This window comes from Akebia trifoliata, chromosome 13, assembly GCF_017979445.1.
Source record: "Akebia trifoliata isolate Shusen 1 chromosome 13, ASM1797944v1, whole genome shotgun sequence".
Classification (NCBI taxonomy): Eukaryota; Viridiplantae; Streptophyta; class Magnoliopsida; order Ranunculales; family Lardizabalaceae; genus Akebia; species Akebia trifoliata.
Window position 1 is genome coordinate 14,418,715 of NC_141387.1, and position 23,965 is coordinate 14,442,679.

The 23,965-nt window shown below is 33.3% G+C and overlaps 1 protein-coding gene across 1 annotated transcript; it reads right to left on the reverse strand.

Annotated features, from left to right (window-relative positions):
- Positions 1–3,787: 3,787 nt before the first annotated feature.
- LOC147387959 (la-related protein 6A-like) lies at positions 3,788–22,457 on the reverse strand. Its single transcript, XM_086420111.1, has 11 exons — positions 22,205–22,457; positions 17,913–17,994; positions 8,907–9,001; positions 8,153–8,224; positions 7,987–8,066; positions 7,816–7,900; positions 6,200–6,247; positions 6,037–6,105; positions 5,818–5,955; positions 5,027–5,120; positions 3,788–4,485 (listed from the first exon to the last, which is right to left on the reverse strand). The coding sequence occupies exons 1-11, from the start codon at positions 22,388–22,390 to the stop codon at positions 4,361–4,363; spliced, it is 1,074 nt and encodes a 357-aa protein (XP_086276237.1). The 5' UTR covers positions 22,391–22,457; the 3' UTR covers positions 3,788–4,360.
- Positions 22,458–23,965: the final 1,508 nt, after the last annotated feature.

Genomic DNA, 23,965 nt, shown 5'->3' on the forward strand with positions numbered 1-23,965 from the left:
AACATTTAGGATATCGACAAAATTCCGTCCAAGCTATCCACACATTTAGGTCAAGAAAGAAGATAGACAATAAAGTCCAGCCGATTGAAAAGGAAAATGATGTCCCAAAAAAGGACAAAGTTCAAATAGAATAAATCATAGAATCTCCTAACGAGAAGGCAAAAGATTTGGAGAAATTTCTCATCGTTCTACCAATTCCTAAATCCATATTTTCCTATCTCTTTAGATACAATTAAAAGAATATACAATTCGAGGGTGTCTTCGAAATTCTTCAAAATGTACACATCAATATTCCATTCTTAGATGTCATTAAGCAAATACCTTCTTATGCAAAATTCTTAAAAGATTTTACCACAACTAAGAAGAAAACACCATTTCTTCAGGAAACCATCATAAAAGCCCAAGCTTTGCCACTCATCTAACAAACGGTTGTATCGAAATTTAAAAATCCTAGATGATCGACAATTTCCTTTCATATTAGAGATCATAAGGTTGAAAATTTTATCTTAGACTTAGGAACGAATGTGACTCTTTTACCTTATTCAGTTTATAAATAACTAAGTTTGGGGTTTTGAAACCCACTGATATCATGTTGAGCTTACTCGATAGGTCCATCAAGGTTCCCAAATGTATAATTGAATATGTGATAATAAAAGTCAAGGATTTCTATTTTTCCAGTTGACTTTTTTATCTTAGACATGGAATCAGTTATCAATTCGTATAATCATATTTCTATAATCTTAGAACGTCCATTTTTAACAACTTTGGACTCAATCATTCGTTATAGAAATGAAATTATGACTTTAACGTTCGAGGACATGATGTTATCGTTGTCATCTCATCAGAAATTAATATTTATACTCTTCTTAGCTTGTAGACAAGTAAGGAATCGAACATAAAAGAAAGGGATGTTATCAAGTTAGCAAGAAATAAAGTTAACCAAATTTATAATTCAAACCTATTTTTGTTTTTTTTTTTTTTAACAAAATGGAGAGTAAAATATTGCTGGAAATTAAAATTATAAAAGAGGAAATTATACTAAGTAAACAAAGGATAAAACATTCATTAGTAATTAGAGTAACCGAGGATTAGCATATAAAATTGTATTTAAGTTTATCCTTATTTGCACTCAACCACAAGGGCTTGGTGTGAACTCCTTAAGTTGGAAGATATGGCATGAAGTTTTTTGTGAAAACACTATAGTTAAAACTCTTTCACTTACTAATGTGTGAGGTCCCTACTACCAAATATATAATTTAAGCATGATTTATCTTGATCTTATCCAGGCATAAAACATCTAAGTTAAGCATATAAGGTGTAGAGATTCAACTAAATCTTTAATCCATTAAAATTGGATAAAATCTTGAAGTGAATCCTATGGCATGAAGTGAATCCTTGAGTTGGAAGATATGGCATGAAGTTTTTTGTGACAACACTATAGTTAAAACTCCTTCACTTACTAATGTGTGAAGAAGTTCCTACTACCAAATATATAATTTAAGCATGATTTATCTTAATCTTATCTAAGCATAAAACATCTAAGTTAAGTATATAAGGTATAAAGATTCAACTAAATCTTTAATCCATTAAAGTTGGATAAAATCTTGAAGTGAATCCTATAAACATTATAAAGAACATAGAAGGATAAAAAAAAAACACAGAATTAAAGCTTACTCCTAGGCTTCCTAATCTCACTAATGGAGAGAGTCTATCCTATGGTCATGGCAAGAATACAAGAGAAAGTACAAGAAAAAACTCTTTTATTCATGATAATCAAGATATAATATCTCCTTGAGAAATTATAAAAGTTGCTAAAATATAACTTAATTATAAAATGAAAATTAAAAAAATAAATTAAAAAATTCAAAGGCATTGGGGGAGAAGAAGATAAGGGGCAAAAACCTAAGGACTCTTTCCTAATTAGAAAAATAATTTATTTGTAGACTTGAAGCGTTCTCAAATGATCTAAATATAGTCATCATCACTCTTGCATATAATCTCACATGCGTAATAAATACGAGAAATTCTAGGGATTTATATTTCATAGTTATGTTAGGAATTCATTGTTAGGTTCTAATTTATTTTAAATTCATTTGTATTATTTAGAGTATAATTAGAAGTATTTAGAAGAGTCTAATTTGAGTTCTAATAAGATTAGAAAAATTGTATTATATTATATATAGGTTAGGAATGTTAATTTTTAATATCTTAATAGGATTACAAATTGTTATGATGGAATTATCTATATAAAGACCTTCAAATACAAAAATCAATAATCAATTCAATTATCTTTTCTTTTTTAATTACTTTTTAACTTTATACTTTATTTTCTTTCAAGGTATTGCTTATTTATCAATTGAATCTATATATTCAAATTGATTTTGAGTGTAATATTGAACCCAATCTATCGAATCTATTGATTCACATGCTTCCCCTATGTTACTTACATAGACAAACATTAAAATCTTGGGATTTAAACGATAATAGGACTTATCCAGATTTGTCTAAAGCTCACCTTTGATGTCCCTTATGGTAGGCAAGCATCAAAGGGATTTTATTGTTATACATCAAGTTAGACCCACAGTTCAACTCTTTTATCTAGGAATCAAACACTGTTTTGGATGATCAAAGTCTTATAAATAGAGCCCATTAATTGAAGAATTAAAGATTTGAAGGTAGGAAGAATGAAAGTAGAAAGCAAATTGAAGGAATTTGAAACATAAGAGTCAAAATAATGACCTCTAATCACGATCACAACTTGAAATTTTCTGTTACAAGTTCTACTTGCTTTATGACTCTATCAATGTGGGAGTCTCCATTTGGTAACATAAGAAATTAGGGAGTAGAGAATTAGATCAGAGATTTTAGAGATTAGAGAGGAACTTGGAGAGCAAGAAGGTTGGAGATCCAAGATTAAGGAGAGAATTTCTCCAGAAAGCTCTCAAAAGTCTGTAAGAATTGTGATTGTAAAGATTTTCCAAGGAAAAATGAAGGAAGAATTCCATTCAAACTTGCTGAATTTGTATCCGATAAAAGAGGTGAGAACAATTTAAATCATTAGCAAATCCATTAATTCTGATTTTTCACTATTAATCTTGATTTCCAACCATTAATTCTGATTTTTCACCCTCAATCGTTATTTTTAACCATTAATTCCAATCTTTCACCATTAGCAAACCTTTTGATTGAATTTAAAACAGAGTTTTAGATTCAATTAAGGTAAAAATTTTAATTTTATCTTGAATCTGAGAATTTACATAAACAAAACCCAAAATGGAATCGAACACCTTACTAGTTACAACTTGTAAGATTAGATCCTCAATCCTTTCTCCTTGTAGCGAGGACGAGATTAGATTAAAAAATCTTCAAAATAATTCCCCAACAAAGAAAAAGGAATATCGATCAGGAGGGGAATACCAATAATTATAAAAAAAATTCATAGAAAATTGCCATATGATCAACTAATACAGTGAACTAAAACCCCAAAAAAAAAAAAAAAAAAATTTAATTGATCCTGACTGGCAGTTTACATGCATTCGACTTAAGTCAATTTATCATATCATGATTTGATTTGGTAGGACCCACACAGTAAAATTATCCTTAGTTGCAATCGGACGAACCATGCTTAATTCATCCAATCAGGGTCTGATCCATTTGTTATTGGATCAGATTTGGATCCAAATGTTGATATTCAATGAAGATCCGATCCATTTTTTAGGAAAGGTCCCAAATGGTACAAACATAAAAAAAATTCAAAAAAAAACAAAAAAAAAACAAAAAAAGATAATGATAGTGCAAGATCCAATCAATCGAGTTTTTAATATAATTCTAATTACAAAGTGCAAAATACAAGTTTCTTCTCAAGAGTTCGAGCACTCAATTTTTGTACAACTTGAACAGAAAAATATAATAAACAAAAATATGGTTAATGATTTCCAATGAGAACAGGGAAAACCTGCTACCCAGTATTCTTCAATATGACATTTAATGGATCGGACCAGACCAAAAATATGATCTGTCCAATCCAATAGCCTAGGATCCAAAATGAAGATTTGGGTTCCGATGTAAAACAGATCCGAATATAGTGGAGCGCTCCATTGTCATTACCACTAATGCCCATCCATCCAAGTAAATAACAGTGAAGAAAAGTTGCACCTGATAAAGCTGCTTTAAGAAGCATGATCATCATAAACAAAACTATGATATTTTAACAGGAAGAAATACGAACACAAGCTTATAGCGCAGATATCAAACATAGAGAAAATGCCGAGTTTTAGTAGGTAAATGAACCCCAAACCATATTTTAGCACACCATAGCAAATGTTAAGGAATCTTCATGGCCTGATGTAGAAACTGTTTGCTAATTGGGATTAGAGAGGAGAGTTCGACCACGTCCCATGGTGAATCCCCTAGTTCCATCAGGCATTCTTGGCCCTGGAGGTGGCTTGTGCATAACTTCAACACCAGAAGGGGTATATCCATGGCCTAGAAAATATGACGGATTTGGATCAAGTTAGCAATTCAAATTTGTGATATTGAAGATTTCGAGCGCCACATAAGTTCAAAGGAACTATTCATCTATCATGCATCAAATTTCAGATATAAAAAACATTAAATTTATTTTTATTTTTATTTTTTTGAAAAAATAAAAGGGTATTTTAGAAACACCCCCTGTAAAATTGGTGACATTAGGTTTACCCCCTTGCAAAATGCAAGATTAGATCTATCCCCCTTGACCGTAAGTCAAGGTTACTATTTTCGATGATTTAACAATGAGATTTTGAGTTTTTTCCAAATTTTGATTTAGTGATTTAAGTATTTGAAGAGAATACTGAAAGGAAAATATAAAAAATAAAAATTTCACCCTTAAATCATCAAGAAAACCTAACCTTGACTTACGGTCAAGGGGGGTAAACCTTATCTTGCATTTTGTAAGGGGGTAAACCTAATATCACCAATTTTTCAGGGGGTGTTTCTATAATACCCAAAAAAGGAGACTTGGAGCAATGGAAGTGGTTGATTTTACCCTGCCCATTCACATTATGCTGTTTGTGAACCCTTGATCTACTTCGGTTTCGACCTCTCCGTCCAGCTTTCTCGCTTGGTAAGTGCTCTGCCTCCTGCATGAAAGCAAAGCATCTGAAGAGCTAATAACAAAGGGAAAATAATATAGCATTTAGATCGGATCAATTTTGAAGTGTGGAAAAACTCTCTAAACTAAAATGCCAAAAGATACCAACATTTGGCACTGTGAAGAGGATTCTAAGTGACATTTTTGTCAGTTTCAAATTTCCTCTACTGGCCTTTATTGAAGTACAAAAGATTATGTTACCCGAGAAACTGAAGAGAAGACCCAGATTGGGAAACTCTTTTCATCGTCTTTCTTTTCGAGCGTTTCACAATCCTAAAGAGAGGGTAAAATCTATGTATCCTTAGGATCTAGTCAAGGCTAATAACCAAATGGTAGGAATAAATAAGAGAGCCGCTATTGAGACACCAACTTTTACTTATCACACCCCAATTAAAGATTAAAACACACACTTCAAACATCACAAAGGTTTGGCTCAAATTATAATCTCAACATTACAAAATATTATATCTCCTTCAAACAATTTCAGTTGTTGTTTACTATTTATGATCAGAGATTCATATAAAATCCTTAACCCAAAAAATAGAAATTTAGCCAAAAAATCGAGAGAGCTTCTATGTGCACCCCAACTTTTCCTTATTCTCAATTATTCACTTATTTTCTTTGGTTTGAATTGGTGTAATAAGTAAAAGTTGGGGTGCCGATAACAACAATGGGAAATTACAGACCTCTTGCTCAGGTGTCTCATCATGGTGATCAAGAGCTTTAGTGTTTTGCTCATCACCTGCTGTACCAGTTGCCGGGACATCGTTATTCTTCTCAGAAACAATCCCTTTCCCACCTCTTTTTGTAAATCCATACTTTCCCTGAATAAAAATTCCCTATGAAGTTAGCTGGCAACACCTTTTATCACAAAGAGATGGAAGAAAACAGATCAAATTGATTACCATCCGCTTGAGAAGAGGCTCAACACGCATACCACTTCTCCAATTCTGTTCGTCATTTAATGCAACCACCTTACCAAGTTACCAAAACCAAAGGTTAAGTGGTGGATTGTTCCAAGTTCCAACAACTCATACAGAGCAAACAAGTACAAAATTCAAAACTCACAGCTTTCTCGGCTGCCTCCACTGTCTCGTACTCAACTAACGCGTGTAGCTATTGACAAAAAAAAAAAACGATAATAAATTTTCCCAGAAAATGCAAGATTACATTTTCAAATTCTATAATGTCTTTGGAGTACCAAAACATATTAGCAAATTTTCAGAAATTGGGAGGATTTTTCAATTTTCAGAAATTGGGAGGGTCTTCCAATTTTTCTTGTGAAATTGGAAGTATTTTAACTTGCAAAAATAGAGAAGTTTTTACAAGGTCGAATTAAGCTATTTCAAGCTCCAGCCAAGAGTTATTGGTTTAATTACTTACACAGTAAAATTATCAAAAGATCTTGCCTTCAGCTATTAATTAAATACTGTTTATAAGGCCTTGTGGGATGAGCTCTTGTTTCATACAGTTATGATCCGCTCATGTATCGATAAGGGCAAATGCACTAATGCTATACAAAGTGAAACATTCTGATACCTTTAATTCCAGAATGTTTCATGTCAGTATGTTCAAAATCAGTAGAGTAAGCCAATATATTTTGATAAGATAACATAATTCAGACATACCTCTTTATCGTGATCTTTTAATGGAAACTAAAAACAATGACTTAAATAACCTCATATTCAACCTCTTGCAAAAAATTCTTTTTTCTCCAAAAACTTGTCATCTTCAAAATCTACGGAAATATTTTTTACTCTCATCTTCAACCTCGAGATTCTTTCTCCTTCAACCTTCAAACCTCAAGAAAAAGATTGTATAAGTTGAAAACAATGGAATTCTGACAAAAAAATCAAGAATTTATGGCAAGAGCTTGAAGAAGAGGTTGGATAAGTTTAAAAAATTTTAAAATTCTGACATGCTATTTTAACAAGAAATTACTGCAATGTGTTGCAAAAATCAACCAAGCACAGGAAATGATTATGGAGGAGATTTCCTGGTGACCACCAAGAAGTAGTAACTTCTACATTGCAACATCTTTGCAAAGCAAATCATTTCCAAATTCATGTGATTTGTTGGGTTCCAGGCAAGACCTAAGTGTTGATCTCACATCACATCATCAAATCTCATATCAAACTACAATATTAAGTCATCAAACCAAGTCATCTATTCATTAACAAAAATTAACAAGAAGCCCACAACATATTCGAAATTTAAAAAGATTTTAATCATGAATCCAAATTAGGATTCATCAATAGATCAAAATCATCAAATTCAATATTATCCCCATTTGCATCTGTATTCTCTGACACTTCATCTGTAAACCGGTCACCATGGAGAGAGGAGAAACCAAGCGGGGGAAACTAGAGAGGGAAAATTAAGAGGGGAAACCGCGAGAGAAAGAAAGAGGAGAAAACACGAACAGAGCACTAGGGCTAGATTTTTATTTAGTTTTTTTTTTTTAAATGTGAGTGCAACTTTTCATGTTTCTCCTTGTAAATGTGGAGTTTGCATCGCAAAAATGCGTTTTTTTTTTTTTTTTTAATTATGATTTATTGAAAACAATGTGATCAAATCAATGAAGGAAAAGATCCTGATATAATCGTGTTTTTCAATAGATTGCCCAATATGGTGACTACTGGTATGTAACTCCCAAGTAGAAGAGTAACTCATCTAGACCATACCTTTCCACTAATTGCCATTTTTTCCTTGCTAGCCCTTGATGAATCTACTATGGCATGAGGATCCCGAATGCTAATATTCTTTATCCTGGCCATAAAGAAAACATGGTAAGATGTTTATTTCTGTGCATAAAGTACAAATTAGAAATCCAGCCACGAGCATTGAACGCATACTTTCCAGCATCGCCAAAAATCCTCCTAAGGTTCTCTTTTGAATAATCCTCTGGTAAATTCTCAACAAAAATACTGCGAGACTAGAATTCACAAATCCGAAATTAGATACAAGTTTTAACAACAATAGATTACAATAAAAAGAATAAATTTACCATTAAATAATTACCTTTGCATCCTTGAGCTTTGTAACTGGCAAGGGATTAATTCGCTTCAACTTCTTCCCATCTGAGCTTAAAACCTGCAGCACATAGAGGAAAAAGGAATTTGGCCGAGTTAAAAAAAAATAATGCACATACATATAGGGTCAAGTTCTAGTGACTCATGAAGAATGATTCATGAGAAAACACATGAATTCTACAGTAAATACAAAATTCAATGGTCGAGATTCATACATATCCCCAAACACACATCTCAAAGATACTTGTCTCGAGAATAAATTGCGACCGTTGGATTTTGTTTCAATCGATTGAGATCATGTGTTTTTTATCATGAGTCATTCTTCATGAGTTACCAGATCCTATATATACGGTTCTGGTTTGGGGGCAACTATTTGTTTCATCTTTTTTTACATTGCTCGAATGCCATCCACTTTACAAGATCCAGCGGTGTTGTAGAAAGCATTGAAAAAATGGACAACATCCGAATGGTGGTGTAAAAAAGTTGTAACTAATAGTTGTCCCCCGATCCTGACCCTATATGTATATATATAATATTAGGGAAGAAAAGAATTCAGTATAACAAAAATGCCTATATTGGAATAACTGAGTGGTATGTTCAAGACACTTTGATAGGTGGAATATAAGGTTCACTCTACTTAACCACCGCTTCCCTAAATCCCAAATGGAAATAATGCAATGGTAGGGTTTGAACTTCGTAGTGCGTTAAAAGGAAAAGAAAAAGAAAAAGAGAACAAAACTCACAAGCTGAGATGATTCCCTTAGTGCAGACACTAATAGAAAGTTGTCTTGAACAAGCTTTTTCATTTTCCTAAATGACGCAATAACTGCAATGGGAACTGCAAGAAGCAAAACGACATGAATTCGTACTATAACTCCAGGACAGTATATATCCAAACACAAAAAACAGAAATTAGCTGAAAATCAAATTATTGTGAACAGTTCTTTAGTAGACTTGCAATACCATACCTCAATTCTAGAATATTTTCATATAATCTGACATTCAGTATGTGGATAAAAAGGAGAAATGAGATATAGCTGGACAAGATATTGGTGTCCAACATAAATGCAACTGATGGCGTAGTCTCCATCAATGGATACCGATGTTGTCGCCGTCAATGGAAAAAAGGGAGATCTATGAACCTAATAACCATTCACTTATTCTCAAAAGTAAACCCTACGACTTCTGTCTGTAGGCCCTTGCACAACAGCAAAAACCTAAAAAATGATCTACAACATAGACACATAATATGGATACGAAGGATGCAACCACTAAGACATCTGCAACTTGTATAACCCTCTTATCCCAAAGTATCACAATTCCACCAACTGATCCCCTCACGGGAACATCACAGCACCCTACTCCATCTCTCATCTCCCAATATCCTCACAATGATAACTATTTTCCATTTTTTCAATAATTGTTCCCTATCCTCTCCCAGTACAAACAAGCTCCCAACTAACAACAAAGTTTTCAAAAAATACTACCTTGAAATCCTCAAATTACTTAAACAAAAAGAACATGACCAAGAATGTGTGGATGACCTCAAGCTGATCGTGTTCTTTCCTATGAAAAAAACTCTTATTTCATCACTCCACAAGTTCAAACAAATAGCAAAAGAAGCCAACGACTACAGCAACAAACATAATATTTAAAAAATAAAGAAATTCAAGATTTGATGGAACATGAGACCCCAAATGCCAGATGGCAGAAATTAAAAACGGAAATACGAAAGAGTCGCACTTACATTTAAAAAATGTAATTGAATTTTTTATTTTTGTATAAAACAAAACATAATATGTATTAAAAGGATTATTACATAGATACGTAAAGTCTATATCTAAGTATCTACCACAACAGATATGGAAGGAAAAAAATTTATATTAATTAGTTAATATAAATAAGATTAATTATGAACAGAGAAAGAATCAGACAGCAATCGGTTTCATAGTCATTCAGACCTATCCAGAACCTCGGCACAACTATAGTTGAGCTGCACCATGAGAAACATCTGGATAAGTCAACACGTCATAAGTACCTGCTTTATTCATCACCTTCTTCATCTCTATTCTTCTCTAGCTAATCTTAGATCAAGGATAACAAGGTAGTACATATTTTAAAAACTGACTCTTATGAAACTAAAATATAAATAGCTTAAGGACCTAAAAGAAAGAGACTCAGATGAGTAAGGGAAGCATCATATCCGGCTGCACAAACCACCTGCAGCAATAAAGCTGGGCAATCAAAGTACACAGGATCTGCCAAATGGTCTCTTCATGGTCCTTTGTCCAAAAGACAAGACTATATTACTAAAAAGTAATAAATAAAATAAAAAACAAAAACCGTGCCTTCTATAAGGCTTACTCAAAATGTATACCTAATGCATTTCTTTTTCCACATATGACCGCAACATGTAGCATGTCTAACAATTTAAAAAGAAAATAATAATAATAATAACAATAACTCTACACAATGACCTCTGCTTTGCAAAAATAATAAAGCTTGATAATATAAAACTAATGGAAAGCAATGAGATCAAACACAATGTGAAGAAAAATTTCTTCACTCACTAGTACTCACTAGTAACAAAACCAAAACCTAGTTAAAACAGAAAAATTCTAAGGAAACAAATAACACCTCTGGGCTATTACTCTCTTTGTCATGGTTTGGAGAATTAAGAAGGAAAGCAACAGACAGATTTTTCAGGGAAAGGAGCGGATGACTTGTGATGTGTTTGTGGAGATCTTGGGCCTTCTCTTCGTTTGGTGCAAGAGGAATAAAGGCTTCAATGGGGTGTTTTTTAAGGATTTTAGTTTTAGATGGGTTGCTTTGTGTACTTAGTTAGCGCCCTTTTTAGTGGGGTGTTCCTCTATGCTTTTTTGTTGTTTTCATTTTTTTTTTTTTTTTGGCTTGGAAGGTGGTTTTCGTGGAGGATTCCTCATCCTCCTTTTCTTCTTCTATTAATGAAATGTTATACTTAACCAAAAAAAAAAAAAAGACAAATAACCAACAACCAAGTTCCTACATTAAACATGAACAACTAATGATTTTTTTAAAAAAGTAACAAGAAAAATAGATTAATTATAAAGGAGCCAACACAGTTCACAATGTTTGTCCATGCAAACCCCACATTTACATTTTAAAATTTGTATCTTCTACAAATTCCAAGGAATCCCAATTCCAATCATTCAATAACAGTTTGAAACCAATGACACATCTCAAATTTGCAACAGCCAAACCCAAGGCTGGAACAGCTATCATCTTTTCCTACTACAAACAACGTCCCAATTAAAAATAAAATTTTCAAAAAATACTCTCCTAAATTTCGTAAATTACTTGCACCAAAGAACATGAGAAAAGGATGTTGAAGATGACCTCATGCTGATTGCGTTCTTTCACATCGAACTCACGGTTAAATCGCCATTCTACAAGCTCCAACAAATGGAAAGAGCTAACAACTAGAGGATCCTTCTCCTTCAAATAAATGCAGCCACCAGTCAACTTTCGAAGAGAGACAAGCCTGGTAGAGGGAAAACCCATCGAATGCCAACCAAATAAAGAAATTCACCTTTGATGGAATGCAAGGACTCCAAATGGCAGATGCCGAAAATTAATTGGAAACACAGAAGAGTAGCTACTTAAATTTATAAAATATAAATATGTTTCTTTATATGTATAAAAAAACCTATATATATATTAAAACACAACTGTAGGGCCCACTTTTGTGGGGGGGAAAAACTTCCATCCAGCTAGGATAAGCATCCTATCCAGCTTTCCTATTCACCCCTAACTTTACTATATTTTCTCTCTTACTCCTTTAACCTACTTTATTGTTTTTCATCTTTTACCCCTTAACCTCAAAAAAATTTAATAATACAATTGAACTCTTTTTTTCCGCATAAACCCAAAGAGGATGACCTTGTGGTAGCCACAGGCGAACTCTAGTATATATTAAAAGGTATATGATGCTGATTTGGAAAAATAATATGCTCTAAATATCTACAACAAAAGATACGGAAGGAAATATTTGTATTAATTTGTTAATCTAATAAAGAATTATTATGAACAGAGAAAAAATCAGACAGCAATTGGTACCATAGTCATTCAGAGCTATCCAGAAGCACACCTACAGCTGGGCTGCACCATGAGAAAAATCCAGATAAGGCAACACGTCATAAGACCTCCTTTATCATCACCTTCTTCATCCCTATTCTTGTCTAGCTTATCTTAGAACAATGATAACAAGGTAGTATACATTATAAGATATAACTCTTACAAAATTAAAATATAAACAACTTAAGTACAGAAAAGAAAGACACTCAGATGAGTAAGGCAAGCATCAAATCCAGTCAAACAAGAAACCACCAGCAATAAACAGGGCAATCAAAGTACACAGGATCTGCCAAATGGTAGCTTCATTGTCCTCCATCCAAAGTCCAAACTTTTTTTTATAGGTATAGGGTTAGTGGTTAGCAAATGAAGTTGGGTTCAAGGGGGTTTGAACCTAGGACGTGGTAACAACACTCCACAAGTCTTACCACTTAGCTAAGTTGGCACTTCAAAAGTCCATACTACATTACTAATAAGCAAAGCAGTGTGACTTCTTTAAGGCATACTCTAAATGTATGCCTCGTGCATTTCTCTTCTACATATTACCATAATAACACACAGCACGACAAGAAATTTTAAAAAAAAGTTATTGATTAATTATAAATAAATAAACTTGACAAAATGACTTCAAAATAATAAAGCTTGATTATATAAAACTAAATGGAGGGCAATGAGATCAAACCTCAATGTGAACAAAAGTTGACAAAACAGGAACAAAACAAAAACAGAGTTGCATGAGAAGCATTGTAAGAAGAAAAGTAACACTTCTCTAATGGATTGGGAGAAGAAATGTATCATCCATTTCAGATTAGGCAGATAAATAAACATCAACCAAGTTCCTAGAAGTTTAAATTAAGGATATTTTAAATATTTAAAACAGTAGACAGATAAAACTAAGATTGGTGAAGTTTTTTTAAGAAACCCTTGAACCATAAAGATTCCAATAGAAGTGTTCAACGGGGTAGCCCGAACAGAATTGAAACCGGTTTGTTTAACCGGGACCTGGTTGAACCTGGACTGTTAGACAAAACCTCAACCTCAACACTACCCAAAACCCCTAAGATCAGATTCAAAACTGGTCCAATCCAATTTCGATCCAGGTTTTGGGTCAACCTAACCCGATTTGACGAACATGGTATAAAATCTTCAAAAAAATTACCATAAAATTCTATATAAAGAAAAATGCTACAAAATCGTACATTAAAAAAAAAACTATAAAATTTACAAGGATATTATAAAATCCTTAAAAATGTTCATAAATCTACACTATAAAAGCACTATAAATTCTTTAAAAAAAAATTCAAAATCATAAAAATAAAATTAGAGGGGTACATAACAACTCATGATATATTACAAATCAAAATTAAAAAGCAATAAGTAATAAACTTACATAATTTTATTGCTAACTACAAGATATATTATTCAAAATGAAGAACAATTAATTTACATAACAAATTACAAGGATGAAGACTACATCACAATAGGTTGAGTACATCCCACCTATCTATCATTTTCAAACCTTGGGCTAGCAATGACCTGACCTTTATCTGGAATCTGATCCAAAAAATAGGATTCGGGTCATGGTTTTCGATTTTTGGATCGAATTCAGATCAAGATTTAAAAACCGATTACATTTTGGATCAGATTCGGATTAAGCCAAATCTGAAATAAATCTGATCCGAATATTCTTAAAAGCCCACTGCCCATCTCCTTCAACCGAGAGGTCTCCCCAAAACCCTTCTTCCTCTAGTGAGAGGTCTCCCCCAAAACTCAATCTCTTCGACTTTTTCAACGACTCCACCTCTAGGTATGCTACTCTCTCTCTCTCTCTCTCTCTCTCTCTCTCTCTCTCTCTCTCTCTCTCTCTCTCACACACACACACAAACCCTAGGTTTCTCCCAGATCTTGGTTTTTGTTAGGGTTTGTGTTTTTTACCCAAAATGTAATTTTTTTTTAAAATCTGTTGTATTCTCACACCCCCAAACCCTACGTTTCTTCCCAAAACGCAATTTCAAAAAAAAAAAAAAAAAAACAAATAGCTGTTGGATCAGATCGAGTTTAGATTGAACAAAAACTCAATTGGATTGGATTTGGTTCAAAATTTCAGTAATCCGATCAGATCGGATTTGGTTCATAGGGTAAAAATTCTAGGTCGGTAATGGTATGATACTCATCCAGTACCGAACCAATCCATTGCCAGCCCTATGCACAACTCTACCCTAAAATGAAAATAATTATCCAATCATATATCAAGTTTTTCAGTTTCATCTTTCAACTTTGAATCTCTCTTTCTTCTTTTTCTAATTTCAGCAAGAAACCAATCCTTCAAACAAATCAAAACTTGCATGGCCTCTAGAAACAAACAACTTACATACAAAAAAAGAGTTTTTCACCTATAGACCACGTGCCATTACAAAAAACGCCTAATATTATCCAGAGTAGATATTCCACCTTGTCAATAAATAAAAAATTTCACAATCAAGAATGCATGATAGCTCAAAATCTAAATACTAGTGTAGCACTAATTATGAATTTTGTTTAGACATTCTTTTGATAAAAAATGAAGCATTTACGAATAGTAGAAAAAATAACTAAATGAGATATTATATTACTACTTTCTACACCTAATATGCATTCATAATATTCATAAAATTTAAAGAATTATATTTTATAGATATCATTAAATTATCATTGTTATTATCATTGGAATTAAGATATAAAAGATACTTATCAAAAAAACAGGTATAAAGGAAGTTCTAAAACAATTGTTTTATAACAAGGGTCTACAATTGAAGTAAGTACAAGACTAACGAGAACCTACCTATAAAATTTATTATATTTTATAGTCATCACTTGAACAATATGATTTGTAGCTTTTTATTCAAATGTGTCCATCTTTTACCTAATTACATATCGTGTGCTTTACATGATAGCAAGTGATCTACTAATGGTTATTGTATCAACAATTGCATCTGACATTGCTCTGCTCAAGCCTTAATTTTTTTTAAAGGATTGATTTTTTATTGAAAATGGAGAAGAATAAAAAGATATTCAAAAGTTGGCAGATGAACTTTTAGAACTCGATATATGATTAAATAGTTAATTTTCATTTAGGATAGAGTTGTGCAAATGATAAATAAGTGAGTGGATACCGACCTAGTTTGGATATACTCAACCTATTGTGATGCAATCCTCACCCTTAAAATTTATAATGTGCATTATATTTCATTTTGAATAATAACAAATTGTTTAAGTTGATTATTTATCATTTTAATAATTTTGAGTTATAATATATCCTTCTAATTTTATTTTAACTTTTAGGATTTTGTAAATTTCTGTAAGAATTTATATCCATATAGATTTTATATTTTTTTAATATATGATTTATATCATTTTGTTGGGATTTTATAGCAATTTTTTAAAGATTTTATACCAATATTTTCAAATTGAGTTAGGTTGGCCGAAAACAAACCAGATCAATTTTGAAACTGATCTAACGGTTTTTGGGTGAAGTTTGGGTTGAGGTTTCGACTATCGGTATGGGTTCTACCCAGACACGGTTAAACAAACTACTATTCCAAGTTAATCCGAAACCGGATCAAAACCCAAAAAATTGATTTCAATCAGCTTCAGGTTACCCGGTTGAGCAGCCCTATCTACCACAACATATATGAAAGGGAATATGTATTAAATAGTTTAATCTAAATAAGAATTATTGTGAATAGAGAAAGAATCAAACAGTAGTTGGTTCCATAGTCATTCAGACCTATCCAGAAGCTCAGCACAGCTACAGTTAGGCAGCACCATGAGAAACATCTAGTTTTGGCAACACATCATAAGTACCTGCTTTATTCATCACCTTCTGCACCTCAATTCTTGCTAGCATCTCAGAACAATGAGAACAAAGTAGTACATATTGATTTTATAATATCTAACTCCTATAAAACTAAAATATAAACAACTTAAGAACCTAAAAGAAAGACACTCAGATGAGTAAACACAAGCTTCAAATCCCAGCCATCATATAAAACTAAACGGAAGGCAATGAGATCAAACCACAATGTGAAGAAAAGCTTCCTAACTCAAAAGTAACACAAAAAGACCAAGCGGCAAGAGAAACATTGTAAGAAGACAAGTAACACTTCTCCAAAGGATTTGGAGAAGAAATGTATCATCCATTTTAGATTAAGCAGATAAATAGACATCAACCAAGTTCCTAGGAGTTTCAATAAAGGATAGACGACACACTTCACAAATTTTTCACATGCAACTCTTCCGACCTCCCAAATCTTTCCATTTACACTTCAAAATGTGCACCTTCAACAATCTCAACATAAACATTCACATACCAATCAAACCCCGGTGCATATGATGATGACTCTACTTCCAACAAATCCCAATATCAATCATGAAATACAAGTTCGAGACCACTGGAATGTCCCAAATTAGCTAATTTGTACGCAGTTTCCCTCCAACTAAAGATTAAATCTCCGAAGCGAGTGGCCCTCATGTCTCAACTGATAGATGTCCAATAGACAAGGTAGCTTTCACATTCTAAATAATGGCATTTTTTATTTATCTTCAAAGATATGCATGTTACATTCTTACTATAGGTACCAACAAATTGCGAATGGAGAAAATCCAAAAGCAAGTGGCACATCTTATTTCCCTACCTTCCCTTTGAACATTTGCTTGATCTTGTTCTTTTGGATGGGACAGCAGTGCTCATAAACTAAGCATGAAAGCAAACAAAACAAAAATATTCCAACCACTATCTATTCTATAAATAATAAAAAAATGCTAACACCAACATGTTGAAATGACAAGTCTTATCTCAAATTTTCGAAGAAAAACAGATTAAACATGAATATATCCCTCATCAAATATCGCCATTCCCTCTCTCTCTATATTTTTTGGCAATATTTTTTTACTGTCAAAACCAAATTATGCTTGAACTCTTTCAGTCCCAAGTTTTCCATATCCAAACTTAGCAACAAGGCCCTCTCCAACGATACTAACGTAGAAAGTATTCTTTCTAGTTTCTACCATTACAGCAATTATGTTGCAGATTTTCCTTGGATATAAACTTCAAACTATGATATGCTGCACTATTGACGCTCACGCAAGGTTCTACACACTCATCCATTCTCAGTAACCCCCACATGATATACCAATGGTTAGACATGTTACTTCACTCCAACCATACTGGGGTCGGGGAGCAAAAAGCTCATAACCCTCACGACCTTCAATCCTCAATGTTTGTGCAAACCGGCCAAAAAATCCAAACATTTATTAACATATAAAACTCATTAAATAATATTTTTTCCTTCATATAAAATTTGAATTGCTTCTCCCTTTGATGGAAGAGGGAGAATAAGAAGATGTTTACAAGATATGAGATCCAGCGGTAGAATAAACAAATGAGTATGCAAACTGATCTAATCACATATCCATTGCCATTAGGAAACAAATGTTCCTTCAAATATGAGATCTACTGAAGAGGCAAATCCTTCTCTATCAGAAGTTTTATCATATACAGATCAAAAATTTATAGATGGCATGAAAAATATTTAAGATACTAAAATAAAATATTATTTCAAACCAGTACTCCAGGGTATAAAAAGTTTAAAGGCACTTACCAAACCCTTCTTTGTCCTTCTCCACATATTTCATCAGAAACTTATCTGTAGGCAGATTTTCATCACTAAAATAATATTCCACCTGTGTATAGACAGAGTTTTTGATTGATGATATATAGTTGAAAAATGTCAAAGAAACTTAAAAAGGGAAAACCAGTTGGTAAAATCAGATACAATTTCAAATCCTACTATAGAAGCAAACCAAGAGAGATTTTCGCTTCATCACCAACCCTTTTTTTTAATCTCTCAAAATTGACACAAGCACTGTAACAGTGATGTGGCAGCCATTTAGATTCTTAGGTTCATAAGGCAATAAGAGGTGCTGAATTGTATAATGACTAATGAGAGGGTTCACAAGGTGGCCCCACCTAGTTAAGTGAAAAGAAATGGTTATCTGAAACTATTAACAAGTGGATCCTCCATCTTATGTCCCATACTGTATAGAAAAAGAGAAATACATATAACTAAGGTTTGCAATCAATAATGTAAACACCAAACAAGCTCAAAATATGTGTGTGTGTGTGTAAGAGAGAAAGAGGTAGGATGGAAAAAATTACTTGGGCTAAGTATTAATTGTGTAAAATTACTGGGGCGAGAGTTTTCTTGACAACCAGCTTTCTTGGTTGTGAAAGATAAAGTAGTGCGCAAAAGGGTACATGTGAGAAGTTAGTATAATGACAGTAATTAAGATGATACCAGTAATAACAATGATATAATAACACATGATTTTATTGATGACGTTGATGTTAATGAGGATGATTACAATGGCCCGACCAGTTAGTGACTTCGCTCAATCAATGGTGTGCATGATCAAAAAGAATAGAGGTTTGGGAATAAAAGGTTTTAAACTTTCCAATAAGACGTTGGGAAGGTGGTTGTGGCAGTTTGGGGGCGGAGCGGGGAGGGGGGGGGGGGGGGGGGAAGAATAGCTGGTGGAGGAAAGTCATCAAACTAAGTTTGGGGAAACCTCACTAGGGTGGGAGAGTAGAGCCGTGAAATCTTCTTATGAGTGTGGTGTTTGGAAAGGTATTACAAAAGGTTTTCATGATTTTCGAAAGTGGGTCGTGTTTAGGGTGGGAAGTGGGGAGCATATCCACTTTGGGAAGACATTTGGTGTGGCAAGACGGCTTTATCTCTGTGTTTTCCTTCGATCTATGAGCTTTCCTCCAAAAAGGACTTGCCCATCTCGAATTTCTTGAGTAATTCTGGGAGCGGTACCTCTTGGGATCTAGGCCTTAGAAGGGATCTTAATGATTGAAAAATTCAGGAGCTAACTAATCTGTCTGCGTCTGTGGATCCCAAGATTCTAGAGCTTTCTGGGAGCGACACTTGGGAATGGACTTGCAAGAAGGGGAGAAAATTCTCGGTGAGTTCTTTTTTGACTACTCTAGAATCACATAACTTGGAATCCTTTCCGACTAAGACTATTTGGGATTCGAATGTACCTTCTAAAATCTCCTTCTTTACTTGGCTAGCGGCCTTATGTCAATCAAGTGGGGAGAGTGTGGATCATTCGCTTTTACATTATTCCTTTGCTTTCAGAATTTGGACTCACTTTTTGCATTTGTTTGATTTGAACTAGGTTATTCCTAACTGTTCGAAACTCCTTTTCTTTAGTTGGGGTCTTAACAAGTTCACTGGGAGGAAAAGAAAGCTTTGGGTTTTACACCCCTTTGTTATTTGCTAGAGCATTTGGAATGAGAGAAATAGGAAAATATTCTTGGGTTTGGGGAGTTCTTTCCATGAGATGGCTTTGGATTTTTTGTGCTATTGGTATAAGTTAGATGTGGCTTTCAAGGAGTTTGCCTTTAAATGGTACTCTTTGTGCTCTTTATAGCTTTTTATTTTCTCTTGTATTCTTGGATGGCCACCTCAACCTCTAATGCGAAACGCAACCGATGATGAGAATTACTACAATTTTATTTCCCCAGTGACGAAATCTTCCCAGTCAAGGAGAATTAATGGGGACATCAAATCTTAAAGAGTACATTTTAATTTTTATTTAGATTTCTCTTTTAGAGCTTTATTTTAGATTTTAGGATGAGTATTTGAGGTTATTTTCATGTTTTATTAGCCTATAGTGTTAGTATAAGTGTTTAGGGGCAATTTAATAACTTTATATTAATTTTTTAATGAATTTTCATAGGTTGAAAATTCAAGGGAAATGAAGTAACGGGATTAGGATATAAATGATATTTGTGCTTTTATTTTATTTAAGTTGTTTTAAGTTTATTTACAACCATTAGATCTCTTTATTTTAGTTTGATGATTGAGATTAGATTTAAGATTTAGAGAACATTATAAATACTTATTTCTTGCTATAATTTTCTTCAATGATGAATAAAATTGAGATTGAAACTTTGATATTACCATTGATGGTGTGGTGTGAGGCCATTTTGAAGTGAGGCCAAGGTAACGTTTGTTTTCTCCATCGATTTCTCAATCGAGGTGGGTATTTTTTTTTCTTAACAATTTCTTTATCACTTTCTCTATTAAATTTCTGTTTTGAACCTCTGAAACATACATAAACCCTACCCAATCCACTCTATAAACCAAAACCCCATCGACATTCTCTTCTCCATTGAAATCTAACCCTAATACCCATAAAAACCTTAACTAAACCTTTCCCTAATCCAAATACCCTCAACCTTGTAATTTCAATATATTTTAATTGGAAACGTTTTGCAATTGTCGCTCAAATCTTTCATCTTTACCCAAAATCCTAAATCAAATTCCCTAAACCCCCACATTTTCTTATCTTCCCTCATCATCCTACATCAACCTCCTTTTATTAATGTAATGTTTTACCTATCAAAAACAAAAGTGTATTACAAAATCACGTTCGTAAGTACATAACACTTTAAGGAAGCAAGCAATATGCTCCTAGGCATTTGTCCTCCCATTTCAGATAAGGAGTAAAAACTCATATAGCAATTCGTCAATATGATCTTTTATTCATGATCTTGCTCGAGGAATCACACCAGAGATGAGACTATGGCACAAAGTCAGACAAAAGTCCACGTGTTGTGTAAACCAAACACCACCATGTGCTTGCGCCCTAATATTGTGTGCTGCCGAAAGCTCCCTCAAGTGTAGGACAAAATTACCTTTGTAAGTCTCCAAGGCTTAGAAAAGCGAGCAATATACTCCCAAACATTTTCCTTCCTATTGTACAAGAAAAATAACAGGAATGTGTACCCTCTAGGTACAGGGTCTCATCTTTTACTCAACACTTCTAGCACTCCACTTGATGTCTCATGTCATCAATAAATATCTTATCCGTACCAACTTAATCATCCTTCAGGACAAGCAATTGCATACATTTCAATAACTTTGTATGGTAGTTGACTTGAAACAAGGATGGGAATCAACATACACAATTGATCTGTTGGTAGCATTAAACAGAGTAGGAATAGGATTCACTCCCCTAGAATGTCCCAGGTACTTTAGCCCAAGTAAAGAGTCCTTTAATCACCTAGAAGTCAATGTGCAGAAAATTGCCTACAATAATGTGCTTATCCTTGAGTTCTGAAGGACAATAACTTTGTGCTTTACTTGTCCAAGTGATGCCCTGCCCTATCCACAAACAACATAAGTGGTACAACCAAAATCGCATCCAGTTCGACAACATGCAATATTGGGACGCAAGTACATACAGATGGTTAGTTTATCATAATCTCAGATCTAATGCAACTCCTCGAACAAGATCACACAAAAAAAACAAAAAAAACATTTTGAAGAACCACTGTATTGGATTCCTTTGTCTTATATTCTCAAGTTGCAACCGCAACTGTACCTAGAGGGTACACATTCTTGTTATGTTCCTCTCTTTCCAAAGCCCCTAACACACCGCAAAAGGAAGGATAGCTCAATAGGATACATGGTAAGGTATTGAAACCAAAGTTGTGGACCACACATAGGGTCTCTTCTTGTGGCCTCCAGTCTAAGTTCTGCAAGATGTCTCATACAAGAGGAGTTAAGGACAACGTTGTTACTAGGAGCAAAGTGTGTTTCTGTGGAATCAAGCTTGTGTCAACCCCATAATACATGCCGGTCCACTTTGCACTACTTATTACAGTTTCAATGGAAGTTCATACATTTTTCCATCTGTGTCTCTTAAAAGTAATACAGAAGTTTGTGTCTCATCGTGCCGAAAATAAACGAATTTAAGGGTTCAGTAGTGCAAAATCGAAGAACAAAAATAAATGAGAGATCCACTCAAACTAAAGAATCAAATGAATCATATAATGAAATTATACATCGAAACAAGAAGAGTCTCATAGATAACTTGCCTGTCTTATGATCTTGTCTCTTAGATCATCGGTTAGGCAGATGGTCTCGGAAGAGGAGGAGGGAGGAACAACGGCAGATGGTGCTACTGGTGCTTGAAACCCTAGATCTTCTGGAGATCCAACGGGCATTATTTCACTATCTGGAAGTGGAGGGGATCCCAAGGACATGCTCCCTTCGCCCTCCATTATAACGAGGAAGGGTGTTCAAATAGAGAACCCTCGCCGCTTTTCCTCCTCAGTTGCGTTTCCTTCTCGAGCCCCGTTTTATAATTTTAAAAGAGAGATGCTATTGGCACCTCAACTTCTACTTATCACAGTCCAATTAAAAAAACACCTTCTCCCACAGCGTGCGGCGCACCAACTTGTTTCAAAATTCCCATTTCGGTGCATTCGTCATTTTATATCTCAAAACATGTTTTGTGAATGAATTATAATCAACAAATTTCTTGATAAAACACCAATAAGATCGTTGGTATGGCAAAATCATTAATATTTTATCAATCAATTTATAAATTAAATAAGTATGAATTTACAAATTCATAGATTATAAAAATGACAAATTCATTGGATAAACATTTTTGAAAATTAAAATAAAGATAATACCAAATTCGGAATTTCATTATATTAGGGCACGAAATGAATATTAGCCCATTAAAAAAAATAAGTGAATAATTAAGAATAAATAAAGGTTGAGGTGCCAATAGAAGTTTTTTTTTTCTAGATTTCTATTTTTTGGATTTACGATTTTATATGAGTTTAATCTTAATGTAATTGTAAATAATTAAATGAAATTATTTATAATTGTAAACAACTATTGAAATTGTTTGAATGAGTGTTATAATGTTAGGATTTTTCCCAAATCGTGCGCAACTTATTTCCAAATTCCAGTTTCGATACACCATTCATATTAATTATGAAAACATGCATGAATCATTTTTCAGCAAGTTCGCTAGTAAGTATTTTTATTTTAAAGTGACGAATTCAGTGATATTAAAGTGATGAATTCATCGGTAAATTTAAGGGTAAATTCCAAAATAATTACAAAAAAATTTGGTATTTTTGAAATGTTGATAACGTTATCACATAATGTTAAGACAATTTGATAACATTTTGTCAATATTATGTGGTAATTGTGTTAACACATGTAATACTTTCGATATTTTTTAAAATTTTGATAATTATTTGAAAATTTACCTTAAATTTAAAGACAAAATGTCCTAGATTTTAAAGTGACAAATTCTCCAGTATTAAAAGTGACGAATTCGTTGGTATTAAAGAGACAAATTCATAGGTAAATTTTAAGAAAAAATACCGTTATTTTTTAATGGCAAATTCGTTAGTAATTTACCTACAAATTCACCACTTTAAATTAAAAATACCTACCGACAAATTCGCTGAAAAATGATTCGTGCATGTTGTCGGAATTAATATGAATAATGTACTAGACTCAGAATTTCGTCATATTCAACACACGAAATGGTAATTCACCCTATAATGTTTTGCGATGTGAGATTATACTTTGAGCCAAACCATTTGTAATGTTTGAAAAGTGGAGTGCTAACTTAGCTAAGGGATAAGACGTATGGAGTGTTATTCCCAAGTTCTAGGTTCAAACACCTTTAAAATTCAACTTCATTTGCAAACCACTTAACCTATATCTATATAAAAAAAAATGTTTGAAGAGTGTGTTTTAATTTATAATTGGGATGTGATAAACAATTTAAGAAATTAGGGTGTCATAGGTAAAAGTTGGGGAATCAA